Consider the following 15202-nt stretch of genomic DNA (forward strand, 5'->3'; position numbering starts at 1 on the left):
ATACATTTAAGAAATTGCTACTTCTGCATTTAACGACTCATTTTTCCATGAATGTTGCCTCAGTATATCTTGACAGCTTGCATAAACCGTCAGAATATTGCTCAACCAATGAGAAAAAAAAAAATCGCCAGGCTGATTTCCTTAGGAATACCCAGCAGCCGAGGCCCATGGCACATTGTGGAAATTAGCGAATCTCTCTTCAACAGGAGGAAATAACATTAAGAGGCTTTTCAAACCGCTTTGGGTCTTCAGAGCGTATGACGCCACCAAAAAGGAGGTTTTCTGGTGACAGTACCAACTAAACTGTAATGCTGAAACCCTAACCCTTCCTACAATAAAAAAAGTATATTCTGCCGGGGACCACAGACGTATCTGTTGGAAAGCCCACTGAAAATTAGGATCATAAGGGTTGAAAATACCGAATGGTGAACCATAATCTTAATTTTGTAGACCCTACAACAAAGGTTACTACGGATCATGTAAAATCCTTCTTACAAAGAAAAAATAATGCTTTCAAAAACTTTTATAAAAAAAAAAAAATCTTACAAAAAAAAAAATAATGCTTTCAAAAACTTTTATAAAAAAAAAAATCTTACAAAAAAAAAAAAAATAATGCTTTCAAAAACTTTTATAAAAAAAAAAATTAAAAAAAAACTTTTCTTACAAAAAAAAAATATTTTTATTTGTTGCTATACATTCTTTAAAAAATAATAAAAATGAAAATAAAAGAAAATTTATTCATGAAACTTATGGTAGGTTAATGTTTTATTTATTGCATTCCCATTTTTCATCATTGAAATTACTGTAATGCAGTTATTATTCTTCTTCTTCGTCATTATGTTTTAACACTTGGACCCAACACGTTGTATCTGAGACTGTTGCAAAGCAAAGCGGGAAGAAATTTGACTCAGCTTTTCCAATTAAAATGAAATGAATTTATTCATGGTTCTTCGAAAATAACGCATTGCATCTCGTTTTGAAAGTCTCATATTTTATGTCGTCTGCCATGTAATTAAAAGTCTCACACAGGCCATACGTTCATCTTCCCCTGCACGCAATTTCTTATCCAGTCATCACCACGTGGTGCACTTTTTTCTTTTTCTTTCCTTTCTCCGCTGTGACATCACTTAGTGGACTGGTTTGGTCATTTGCATATGTGTCATGCAACTGCTGCTGCTTCCAACACTAGCGGATCTGTTACATAACTATACGCTAATTATTCTTCTTTTTTTTTTTTTTTTTTCTAGTATTTTTTTATTTGATCAGCATTTGGCATATTCCAACGGTTTACATAAGCTGTCAGGATCTGCTGAGGCAATATTCACAGAAAATGGGTTGTAAAATGCAGAAGTACCAAAAAGTTGCTACAGTGTGCCACTTTTTGCATCAATCGCATAACATGCCTGGATATTCTATGTATTTAGGGAGCATGATAGATCAACAAATATTTGACCTGAAAAGTGATATAGGACTCCATGCGACCTTACATATCAACCCTTTGGACAGGATCATATAGAGAGCAAGCCTAAGAAATTGCTTGATTTTCAGAACATTTGCAGTATCCTAAATAGCTAACCTTGATGATGATGATGATGATGATGATAAGCACCTGGTTTTCCCAAATGATCATCTATTTTGTACTGGTCGGGTCCAACATTACTTTCAATAATCTAATGAAAACTTGTAACTATAACCTTATATATTAAAGTTGAAAGAGTTGTAGTAAATTCACTCCAAGACAGTAGCAAGTCGACCTCGAGTTTACTTTCAACAGCCTCGTAACTTTTGCTTTCCTTATTTTGTCCTTTAGCAATGTTCCTGACAAAGGGAAAAGAATTGCCGTTTTTCTGGGTCAGAATCTATGTATCAAGCGCTTATTGTTGGCTAGTTTTTAACCTTGAAGTAATATTTTTGTTTTGTTTTGCTTTTAGCTCCTTACATCAGGTGGCTTCATGCGCTGTCTGGGGGGGGGGGGGGGGGATTTCCAGAAAAAAAAAAAAAAAAAAAAAAAGACAAGAAAAATGCAATGTATTACAAAGCAATTTGTAGAGTTTGGGCAAGAGAAGATATCAGCCCGCTATCTTGTAATAGGATTGCTGCTTCGATACCCAAATCGATCTTATTGGCTTTGTTTGAAAAGGATCACCAAGGTTTGATTAAAAGTACAAACAACTGTGATAAAACCATGTAGTCCCCTACACGACAACATGTTTCCAGTGGTCTTCATCTTCTCTTCTCGTTCTAGCTGTGCCATCATCTCTCACATTGGCGACTGCTGAGGGGAGAGGGACACAGGTTCACAATTATATCATATGAAATAAAACAAGAGAAACAAAAGCAAACACAGATCTACACATCCTATAAATAGTTGCACGTTGGGTATGTGTGAACGTGTGTGTGTGTGTGTGTGTGTGTGTGTGAACGTGTGTGTGTGTGTGTGTGTGTGAACGTGTGTGTGTGTGACACCAGTGATCCTCTACATGCTAACGTCCACATCTTAGTTTTCTGTCAAGGCTATATATTTGTCAGTTTTTCAATTCATATCAATCTCCCAAAGCTCTATCGATCTGATACAAACCATGACCTGTGTTTGACTGTCCAACTGCCAGTCGCCATATTTGCTTAGGATACATTTAAATTCAAGGGCGGACAACTCTATTTGATTAACAAGATTTATCTATTTTTCTATAATTAAGTGATCATCAATAGTTGCCAAAAATACTTAATTGCTAAAAATCGGAAAATTTGATTTTGAATAAAAAGAAAAAAAAACTACTTGATAAATTTACAGGACTTTTGGAATATGACATCCTTGTTCCATGGCAAGTATATACACCATAAAAATTTTTCCGTATTTTTTTTTTTAAGTGAAATTTTAAATATGCACTGTAAATTCAAACAATAATGATATTAAATCCTCAAAAAACTCATCATATCCAAAGTATATAAAGTTGAATTGACAAGAAATAATTTTGTGTCACTTTTGTATAGGCGGTTATATGCTGAACACAAAACAGACAAGAAATATTGAATGCAGCAACAAGTCCTAGGAACATGTACCAAAAAATTGTTGGAAATAAATTATGCACTAACCACTATGACTATGCAATTTCTACAGCTACATACCTAGAAAATAGGGCTCTTAAACTTGACAGTGATATGGGACAAGGAAAAAATAGCAACCCGAGTAGAAATTAGTGTCTCCAACAATGCTGAGTAAAACAGAACAGAAAGGGAAAAGAGAAACTGAAATCTTAGGAAGATCTCCATCATTTTAGTAATTAGAGGAGCAACCTGATCTATGAAAAAGAATTTCAAAAACTACTTAGCAAATATACCCGGTAAACCATGTGCAAGAAAGATACAAATAATTGCACTTAAAGAGACTGTTAGAATCTTAAAATAATCTCATGGTTGGAATGTTTGAGATAGCAGATTGATGTCTGGCATTTGGTAGAACAAAATAAGAAAATTAAAAGAAAAAAAAAAAAGAAATTGATAATAGATGAAGGGAAGTAACTCCTGCCAATATTGCGCTTCAAACCTAAAATCACTTTAAACATCAAAATTCAACCCATTTATGCTTTACCAGTCTTCAGCAGTTCCACGCGCACCATCGTATTCGGTTTAACATCCATAAACTATTTATTGTAAAATTTTATGCTAAATAGTTCACACATTGTTTTGTATGTAAATGGGCATAGTTGCATGTGCATGTTTTCGCCAGTGAGCAATCAAGTAACCAAATAAGGCAAACAGTCTCTTTTATACATGCATGCAAGGTTGCTGATCTTCCATTCATTTGATTGTCATTTTTCCATCTATGGGCCATGATCTCCACCCCCTCCCCCGGTTGTTGATTTTCTTTTTAACTTGAGAGGAAACTGCTCATGCATAGAAACACAATGGAGACTTGTTTCAAAGGTTTTATTTAAAGAGTTTACTCTATGGGGGAAAGACCACATGAATTAATTTTCTTAATCTTAAGATGGTTGACATATGGACAAAGTTTTGAGGCAATATTCATTAAAATCCTCTCTACATTTTTAGACATATCTTACTTCTCTCGCTTCCTGGTTCCAACTGAGTTGAAATTCTGTTCTATACCCCAAGCATGTGACGTCATTTCTATAGACTTGTTGAGGTTTCCAAAGTTTTATGTAGAGAGAGATAGTTTAATAATTTCGAGAAGAGATCAATATATAATTAATTAATTACTTCTAAACTTATTTTCCAAACTTAGTCTTAATGATGGCGACGCACAGGCAGAGTCTCGAGGCAATATTCACTTAGTTCTATATTGTCGGGCACCTCATCTGTTCTGTTCACAACGATCAACTGACTAAGAAAACTGTTCTTCCTCAAACACGTGATGGCCTTTCGTTCCCCTGTATTTTCAGGCTGCTTTTGTCTAGGTAGCTAACCTTTGCACACCCCTCCTCCGCTTAAATCTTGCCACCTGCAGCTGAGTCTATTTCCACTTTCTGCCAGGTTATGCTGATGTACTAATGTAACTCCTGCCAAAATTCATACTAGTTAACATAATTACTACTTACTGGCATAGATACATAACAATTCTGAACAATTCTTTAGCCTTTCCCTGTGAGCTGACCCTGCTACCTCAACTGTTCTACACCTACGAACCCAAAACTTTCATCCAGTTTTTTTCAACAGAGCCATAAGAGTTTAGACTCTGATTCTTCAAGAATCTCCCTATATTATCCAGATTTAATCCTCTCTCAAGGTCCATCAGATCTGAGCCTGTCTTTAAGACTCATGTTACGTATCCAAGATGTCATTCTCACATAATTTCTCTCCGTGCAACACATGTCCTCAATTTCACTGGCCAGGTTTTACTTCCATACATCATCATATTGCATACACATGCCTGATAGACTCTTCCTTTGGTCGACAGTGGTAATGCTTTGCTGATTAGTAAAAGCAAAGCTTACTCCATCCACTTCTAATTCTTAAAATCACACTAGCACCTGCGCCACCCTGTGTTCGAATGGTATCATTAAGGTCACAAAACTTTGACACCCTCAATAGCTTTGCCATTAATAAAAAAAAGGTTTAATTTAAAAAAGAAAAAATATGTCCAAAAGAAATTATGTTTACTTACCCGACACATAATTTGTGTGCTTGTTTTTATTATCTTGTTCGACGAGTTTACTGTGTAAAGCTGCAAGATGAAAATAAAATTTTATACATATTAAAAAAAATATCTTTCACCTCAAGCTGACAAAAACAAAGATTAATTATTTTGAAAAGGCGATACGAAATTCTGTATTTTCTTGAAGATTATGACTTGCTGAATGTACTGGAGTTAAAAATGAGTTTAGTATTGTGTATTAAATCTGAAGAAAAAACACCTTTTTAAATGAGTTCTAGTATCATCAGCTTATTTCCTAGATGATGATGACATGTTAAAAAGCATCTGGAATCAGTAGTATACTTGATAAAAAGAAGTCTTTTAGTGACTTATATCAAAATAGTTATAAGAATTATATTGTGAAATAAGTATTTTTATACATAGTTTAATTTTTTAAATAAATTATTTTTATCACTATCACTGCAATTATATAAAAGGAAGTGTGCATGTGTAAGTTTGTTCTCTATGGACTCTGAAACAACTGGACCAATTTATCTTTTTTATTTCACACAAAAGTACTTGATGTGTCTGGGAGTGTTCTTACATAGGTTTTATATCAGAATGCATCTGATAAGTATTGAAAATTGATAATTGAAAAAATCCGATTAAAGAAGAAAATCCGATTTTGACCAAAATCTAACATCACATGTGTATTTGAGATGTTTTATCACCACACAAGTAGAAAGGAGCCAATGAAATCGACTGTAGATTCTTTTACAAGACAAGGGTGCATTTGAAATTAATGCTTCTTTATAGAACACAATTGAACCATGATACTTGACTTTTGAACTTTAAACTTTCAATGTAGGCATTATTTATAGATAATTTTTATAAAATCAACAGTAGATTCTCCACAGTGCAATGTAGACTACAATATATTGTGGACTGCAGAGAGGCACGTGAAACTAACTCGTGATACACTGCAGGGGGAGGGTCTAATTAGTGCAGACAATCAATTTGATTAAAAAATGGCCAATTCCACAGATTTTAATGACAATAAAATTATGGATGGATGGAACATTTATTGATCCTTATTTAATCCCGGGTAACTTACTTGAGAGAGATTGTTTATAAGAGAAGAGACTAATCTAATTTTGATTACTTCTAAACTTTTTTTCTTTTTTAATTTAGTTTTAAAAATGCTGATGCACAGGCAGAGTCTCAAGACAATATTTACTTAGATTGCTACATCGTCAGGCACATCTTGTCTGTCCTGCTTCTCGACTTAAACTTACTAGAAACACCATTCTTTCCCCTGAACATGTGACATCATTTCTATGTAATATCATTCAACAATTGTATTTCTAGCATTATGTCTATGGAGGTAACCTGTGACACCCTCTCCCACTTCAATCACGTCAGGTGTAGGTGGGTTTATTGCTGCCAGGTTACTCTAACATGCACTAATGTGACCCTCGCCAAAATTCATACTAGTTAACATAATCTTTACTTACTGGTATAGGATTCCAATGTATAACATTGATAAACAGAGACTCATTATACATAGAAAAAAATTGTTAATTTGTTTTTTTTTTGCTGCTCTTTAAAGGATTAAAACTTATGATAAGCAATGTCCCACTTAAGATGTCCCTAATAAACGGTAGCAGCTTACGTCTCATTAGCAGTGTGCCCTGTTCAGGAGGAATTGCAACCAAACAAAAAGAATCATATAAAATGAAAATACATAAAATAAAATATAAAGTTGCTTCCCAATTTTAGACAAGATATTAAGTCGGAAACTATTACTGACCGGGTCCTTCTTTTTCTTGGAATAATTTAACTGCTGCCTCTGTTGATCGAAATTCGCATTCATCGAGTAAAGCTTTTTGAGAAAGAAGGTAACGCCGACATGTATCCTCCAGTTTCGGAACTGGAAGACGAGGTAAGCTCTTCTGAAAATGATATGTTGGAACTTTGCTTCGCTTTATGTAGTCAAAACTGTTGGAAAAAAAAAAAAAAAAAAAAAAAAAAAAAAACAGTAATATAAATAATCGCAATATTGACATCAATTTTAGTATTTAAATCCTCTACACTGCAAGATCTTTACAGCAAAAACTTCATCCTAATCTCTCAAAGAACCATAGATCTGTACAATGTGAATATTTCAAGTCTACAAATGTATATACTACCAATGGATTTATGGATTTTGCCAACCAACTTCGCTGATTGGATCTTGTTACTGTCTAAATACATCTTCATGCATGGACTTCAATTTGTATATTCTGACCAACACTTGCACCAAGCATTGGGAGAGGCAAGTGTCACTTAATCACCTTCGAATTTGCAAAGCCTCTTTGTGATAATTTTAATGTCCTACAAACCAAGAAATTCTTTTGAACTTTGGAAACTTTTTGTAATATAATCTCCAAAGACATTCTTCACAGAAACTGGCAAGAAGTTAACACTCCAAAACTCTTTGCCTAACTGAAGAAAAAGTTCTCCTTATAGGTGATCAACTACTGGCAAGTTATCAATTGCCTGCGCAGAAGCAAAGAGGAAATGAAAGACTTGCAAGAGAGTATCAATGTGAAGTAAATTACAATATTGAAGAATTTTCCCTTCAAGCAGAAAATTTGCGAGAAAAATTGACAGATGATCAAAGAGAAGTTTACAGTTCTTTCATGGCGATGTTGGAAGCACAAGATGACTTGAACAAAAATAGTAGCTCCCTGAGTATGTTTCTTGATGCTCCAGGTGGCACGGCCAAGACTTTTGTAATCAATTTGATCTTTGCAAAGATTAGATCCATGGTAAAGATTGTGCTGGCCACACACTTCACAGCACTTTTATAGTACCCTTGGATACTCATTGAAGGAATCAGCCAGCTTTGGCAAATGTCATTTGAGATACATCAGCAATCATTGTAGATGAAGCCCCAATAACACACAAGAATACTTATGAAGCAATTGACTGAATACTGCAAGACATCATAGGAAACAAGAAGCCCATTCCAACCTTATTTTGCAGTGATTTCTGTCAAATCCTCCCAGTGATTAAAAATGGCATAAGGGCAAACATTGTCAATGCAACTTTGAAGCAGTCCTATTCTCTAGAGGTACGTTATAGTGAAGAAACCGACAACTAATATGAGAGCCCATATCTCTGGAAACACAGCCGCAGTCAACTTCTCATAATTGTTTTTCCAAATTAGTAATAACCAATTTCCAATCACTTCACCTGACACAACTAAGATTCTGACCGAGCTTGGTAAATGTGTTGGTAATCTGAAGCAACTGAAAGACAAAGTTTACTTGTACCTGCAAAACAATGGAAAATTACCGGAGTGGCTTGCTGAGAGGGCTATTGTTTCACCACTAAACAGCAATGTGAATCACTTTAACAATTGAATAATGGATTAATTTCCAGGAGACTCAAATAAATACAAGTTCAGCTACTAATGAAGGTGAAACTGTTCACTACCCTGTGGAGTTTTTAAACTCTTTGAAACTAACTAGAAAGCCTACTCACATTTTAAATCTCAAAATCGGACCCCTAATAATGATTCTTCAATCCTTGAAATCGCCAAAAACAACTAACGGAACCAGATGTGTTCTCATCAGATTGCACATCAATGTGATGCAGGCCACTGTTTCTTGTGGTCCCGAAATGGTTCTACTGTCAAGGATCCCCTTAATTCCATCTTATAACTCCTATTTAAATTCAGGAGGCTCCAGTTTCCTGTGAAGATGTATTTTGCAATGCGCATCAATAAAAGTTAAGGTTAAACATTTAAAACCATTGGCATAGACCTGACATTAGAATGCTTCAGTCATGGTATATTCTATGTCTTCAGCAGCCAGACAGAAAGTTCAGAAAAACTCTATATTCTGTCTCCAAATCAAAGCAGCAGAAATGTAGTCTACTTTCTTTAATAAAAAGTTCTAGAAAATGATATGATCTTGACTGTGGTAAGTTTTATGTATTGAATGTGTCATATAAAATTGAAGGAGGTTGTTAAAAAAATTTAAACACCTTAAGCAATATTTGCTCTTAAAGCATCCACTTACTGCAAGTCTTGCACAAAGCATGGGTATCTTTGCTAGTATCATATTTTTATGCATCAGAGTTGTCGTGCTTTTGAGCACAGCAGAAATATAGCTAGAAATTTTTGTGGAGGAAGCAAGACAAGAATCACTTCTCTGTACTGCTTATATATTTATCGCCTGCATTGACCAGTACGGCAATCAGGCAATTAGTAATAAACTAACAATTACTCAAAGAGAAGGTAAAGCATGGGAAGGTGGATTTCTAGAGCTGATCTGACCTATACAACATCTCAACAGCAAAAAAGACAACCACGTATCCTCAATTTTTCACATGGTTATGAAATAAATTTGAAAGTTTAAACTTCAATCACGTTGACTCAATTGCAGTGAAAGCACTTGATGGGACTCTGCTCAAGGTTGTTGAAAACTTCAAGTACCTTGGAGCATGGTTTGAGAGCGCTGAAAAAGATTTTGAAGTGAAAAAAGCACTGATATGGAGTACATGTCACAAGTTCAGGAAAATATGGTCATCCATTCTCTCAGAAAAGTTGAAAGTAAGACTCTTTGGTGCTACAATAAAAAAACAGTCCTTCTCTATGATGCTGAGGCAGAGATTCTTACAAATACGCTGAAGAAGATACTGGATGGTTGTTACACACGGACGCTCAGGATGGTCCTCAATACATCATGGAGGAGCCACACAGCAAACCAACAGCTTTATGGTGACCTACCACCAGTATCACTGAAAGTACAGCAGAGAAGGATGAGAGTAGCCGGTCACTGCATGATGAGAAAGCCAGCAAGCTAGTTTGCTGGATACCAACAGATGGACACCCAAACTGTGGTAGAAGTATGACTTACATTGACCACCTGCTACAGGACACAGGATTGGAAAGTGCTTGGGACTTACAACCTGTCATGCGAGATCGAAAGAACTGGAGAAGTCGTGTAGACTCGACGGTGAAGCATCCTGAAAGACGATGGAGATGAGATAAACTAAAAATAAAGAACAAAAAAACTTTGGAACATTATTCTAGACTATGAATCTATTTATCTATATTTTAATTTTATATATATAATATTATATAAATGCATATATAATATTATATATATATATATATATATTATATAAAAAATATAATCTTATTATATACCCAGCATTGCTCAGGGCAAAAATAACCTATTTTAATTAAAATTTCTATCTCTACTTGTTTGTCTATTTTTATATCTATATTATATATATTTATATATTTTTATATCCCCATTCTCCTCTGCCCATTCCCATCTAGCTAAACACACACACACACACAACTCTCTTTTATAATAGATTGTGACTAACGAGTTGGATTTTCTTTCCAAATTAGCACATAATAATATTGAAAAACCGAGCCTCCACTCCCACCCGACAAAACCTGGTTGACTTGACCTCCAGAAATGAATATTTTTTCTTAATTTTAAGTATTATTCATCCCGGACATTGCCAATCAAGAATATACTAACTTTGTGGGTGTTTGTTTTGTAGTTTTTTACTGTTAGCTGGATATATGCACACACACAGACAATTGCCCTTTAATACATATATATAAAATTATAATTTTATTATATATCATATTGTCATTTATTTTTAGATATATACAATGGAGCAGTCTGTGAATGTACCTCCACCATAGACTTGTGAGCATGCCTCTGCTCTACCGTTACTTTCATGGCAAGTGCCTATCTGAGCGTCATTCAATGGTGCCCCCCCCCCATCCGTTGCCAAACATTCACAAAAAGCACTCGTCAAGCTACAGCCACTACCATCACGTTTCCCTACTCTCTATAAGTGCCTAAAACTAAATGCAAATTCCATGAACAAAGCTTCTATCCTAGAACTATTCCACTGACCCGCTTCCCAGCTGATTACAACATGGTCATCTTCAAGTCCAATGTGAACAAGTTCTTACTATCCTGTCTCCTTAAATAGTCCAATTCTGCCCAATTTCCACCAAAAATGATAACTGAATTACTGTCTCACTGACCACCTTGCATTCCTTAACCCTTATTCTCGAGTAGCCGCCAGGCCTTTATAAGTGGTGACTTCCTTGTAAAAAAAAAAAAAAAGTTAAAAAATAAATAAAATCGTTAGGATATTTGTCACAATTTATTAACTTACCTGGAGGCAGTTCTGCTTGGACACCATTGATACAAACCAGTCTGAAAAAGAAAAGAAAAAAATAAAATGCTATAATCTTACTGATAATCAAATTGATTTGACTAAAACACCACCCAATGCCACCCACTCCCTCAATACATATTTGCGTTTGTATATCATGACTCATATACACTTCATTCCCTAAAAATAGTACATCACCCAACGTACTAATACATGCACTTTTTATGACTTGTGGATTATCATCTACAGACACATGTTTCACGTTCACTAACAATCATCAGTATAGCTTATATAATGTACTGTCGGGCGAACAATTTGAACCCTGGAGTCAAATCCAACATCTTAAATAACTCATTAGTTAATATTTTAATTATTTCTGTGTACAATTACGTTCACAATGATTTCAGTCATCATGATATCATTTTCAATCTCCCCTGATCCATTCAGGCAGAATAAAAAATATATAAAAATATAATTATATATAAATAAATATAATCTTAAAATTCGATGATACTATTGCAAAATTTTAAAAAGTTCAAACTGTATTTACTACAGCACCTATGCATTGTATGGTACACTCGACAGATGTCTCCTCATCAGTAATCACAAAACTAACCCGTGTAGACACTATGTAGGCAATACAATTCTTCATTTATAGGGTTGAATTTAATGTTTTATTTTTTGTAGATTAAAAAAAAAATGCTAATTTTATAAACTTCATAAAAATTGTGAACTTTTAAAGTTTTTTGCATATATTTATTGACCAATGATATTAAACTTCCGCATTTTAACGTACAATTTTAATTCTGTATTTACCATCTTTAAAAACCAAGGTTTAATATATTTGTGAAGCTTTCAATAATTTCTTGATTTCTCGTGTAAGTAATTTCAGGAAAGTTTATTGAAAATTTGGCTGTTGTTCAGAATTCAACCTTATAAAAAAAAAATTAAAAGTAGAGAAAAATCTTTATGTCACAGAACGAAAAATGTCATTAAAAAAAAATCATATAAAATATTTTTAAAAATCATATAAATTGGTCCACTAGTTTTTTTTATAGAAAATCATTTTTTTTATGGGTTTTAGCGATTTTAATAGTAACTTGTTATACATTACAAGGCTGATTTTGATCTCAGTAGTTCGAATTGAATTGCCTCCCTTTAAAACAACATGGCAGATCAAAACAATATCTTGCTTCCTCATAAAATTTTATTTTTTTAGTTAAAAAAATCTATTTGATAAATTTACGTGATTTTTGGAATATGCCATTTTCATTTCATGATAAGTATGTACATCATAAAGATTTTTCAGCAGTATTGTCTTTTTTTTTTTTTTTTTAATTAGGGTGAATTCTGGACTTCCACAGAAAATCTTTATCTTTTTTCCCCACATTGTCAATGGAAAACTAAAAAATAAATGAAAGTCTATATTAGTCGTGTCGTTACATATCAATGCCTTAGAAATAGCAAGAAAAAAGAAAATTATGCTTCTGAATTTTTGCAATGAGAATTGATAATTCGTATTATTAGAACTACTGTTTGCGATAATGTTTTATCGAAGTATGATAAATTCTAACAGAGGCACCGTTATGTGATTAAATGTTTTATTTACGATATATACATCAGAGATGCACTTGTTGTTTTAACCCATGTCTTCAGCGTACAAGACGGTTTATGTCAGACCTATGCCAAGTTACATTTATAGTGTGTATGAAAATAGTTCCATATTACTACCAGCCCCCTTACCAGATTTTTCTTTTTTTTTTTTTACAAAGAAGTTACCACTTATCAAGGCCCGGAGACAACTCAAGGATAAAGGTTAATGAGTGTACAGTAGTCAATGAGACAATATTTTAGTAATTGTTAGTAGTGTAAATTTGATAAATTGGATTACTTACGGGGACAACTCATCAAGAACTTATTTACATTGGGCTTGAAGATATTGTAGTCAGCTGGAAAGCAGAGAAACGAAAGAGAATTCCACAGGCATGCAGTTCTAAGAATGAAGCTTTGTTCATGGAATCTACATTTAGGTTTAGGCACAGATAAAGAGTGGGGGAAATTATTGATAGTGGTTTCAGGTATACGAGTGTTTTTCATGAAAGTTTGGCAAGGGGGGACCAAAGATTGAAGCTCAGAACAGATGGGCACTTGTCATGAAAATAATGATAGAGCAGAGACAGGCTCGCAACATTTCTTCAGCAGAAAAGAGAAAAGGGCATCCCGTACTAGGTTACGAAGTCTATTTTGAATTCTGTCAAGGCAGGATGAAGTGCTAGAAGCACTCCTGTCCAGGTGTGGCAACAATACTCCATCCTAGGACGTACTTACTTAGCTCTTATACAGGTAAAGAACTGCATCAGCTGTAAGATATCTACTCAAGCGGTAAAATGATCCCACCATTTTTCCAGACACCTTGGCAACGGATTTGATGTACGTGTTCCATTTCAGATCAGGAGTATAGGTCAGACCCAGAAGCTTATCAAAACATGGAACCATCCAAAAATGAGACCATTCATTTCAATTGATGCCAGAGCTTTGATTACAGAAAGACAGAAGTTTGGTTTTAGAGGCATTGAAATTAACCAGCCACCCCTAGCCTATATATTTCACAGCCATTTCTTGTTGTGTTATATGTTGTTTTGGGGTTAATTGGTGTGAGATATTCTTTGCCCAGTTTGTGATGAGCTGATGTGAGGTGATCATTGAAATGAACCTGTTTATGAGCCGATGTTTCATCTGCTCTAATTTGGATTTTGTTTCATCTTTTTGAAGATCCATCTAATAATTGAAAGGTATATGATCTTGGTTCTGCATATTTACTCAGAACCATTGCTGGTTTCTATTTCCTCATTATTTATCCAGCATACATATGTATTATCTAGGGACACGTGCTCATAAATCATGAGCTGCTCTGTCATGATAAACTTTCTGCGTATCCTGTCTATGTTCTAGTTATTCATGGATATGATCAGAGTTAGGAAGTCTTGGGTTTGGAATGTTTGTGTTATGTTCGATCCCATAATGCAATTATTTAAAAGTTCAGCTGGGCTTGAAGTTTGTGGTTGATTGGTATTATTCATAGGCATAGCATTGCTAAGTTAGACTCTCTTCCTATTTGTTTTGCCTTAGTTTATGTTTTTTTTTGACTATCGTTCAATAAAACCATTTGATCTTGGGAACTTTGGAGATGATCTTATGCGCTCAAATTGCCATTGTCGAGCAGATTCTTTGAATGCTTCACTGGATTATTGTGGTCCATTGTCATTAACAATTTTGGTGGGAATACTATGTTCAGAGAAAATCTGTTTCATTGCTGATATGATCATATTACTTGTAGTCAGGCCAGTCATTTTCCGTATAATTGGAAATTTGCTGTAATAATCAGCAATTTGTAGGTATTCTTAATAATTACGGTGAAACAAATCAATGTCAATAACTTCCCATGCTCTGCTAGGGATGTCATGTGGCTGCGAAGTTTCCTTTGTTTGTACTGGTAGATTTTCCTGGCATATTAAACATTTCTTGATCATGTTTTCAAGTTCCTGTTTTATGCAGTCTTTTAAAGCAATCATGGTTTTCCTAGGTGCATCAAAGTATGATTATGATTGTGTGCTTTTATTGATTGATAGTCTCACAGAGCCAATTTTATCAAACTGGTCTGGATCTATCTGCACTATGTCTTTCATTGCATCGATTGGTTTTACTGCAGGAGTTTGGTGTGTACTTTCTTTTTTTTTTTTTTTAGCTGTGCAGTGAAGGATAATTAGCTTGTTGGGGTTATGTTGTGTTATTCAAAAAATGTCAAGCCAGATCGCTAATCAGGGTTTGTTTGAAATCCGTACAACTTAGGTGTACCTCCACAATAGACGTAAACATAAAATAAGTCTCTTGCACTTTTAAAATAATACA

General features: G+C 34.4%; 1 protein-coding gene across 3 annotated transcripts in view; it reads right to left on the minus strand.

Annotated features, from left to right (window-relative positions):
- The window catches only part of LOC145239780 (carnitine O-palmitoyltransferase 2, mitochondrial-like), an 85769-nt gene that overhangs the window by 48801 nt on the left and 21766 nt on the right, over positions 1–15202 (minus strand). For 2 of the 3 annotated variants that reach the window (XM_080103254.1, XM_080103255.1), the window contains exons 2-4: positions 11294–11334; positions 6903–7090; positions 5123–5182 (exon numbers count right to left, since the gene is read on the minus strand). In XM_080103254.1, the coding sequence (XP_079959380.1) occupies positions 5123–5182; positions 6903–7090; positions 11294–11334 (289 nt within the window). The remainder of the gene's footprint in view (positions 1–5122; positions 5183–6902; positions 7091–11293; positions 11335–15202) is intronic. The other variant, XM_080103256.1, reaches the window with a different exon arrangement.

This window comes from Euprymna scolopes, chromosome 19, assembly GCF_053919585.1.
Source record: "Euprymna scolopes isolate OS-2025 chromosome 19, ASM5391958v1, whole genome shotgun sequence".
Classification (NCBI taxonomy): Eukaryota; Metazoa; Mollusca; class Cephalopoda; order Sepiida; family Sepiolidae; genus Euprymna; species Euprymna scolopes.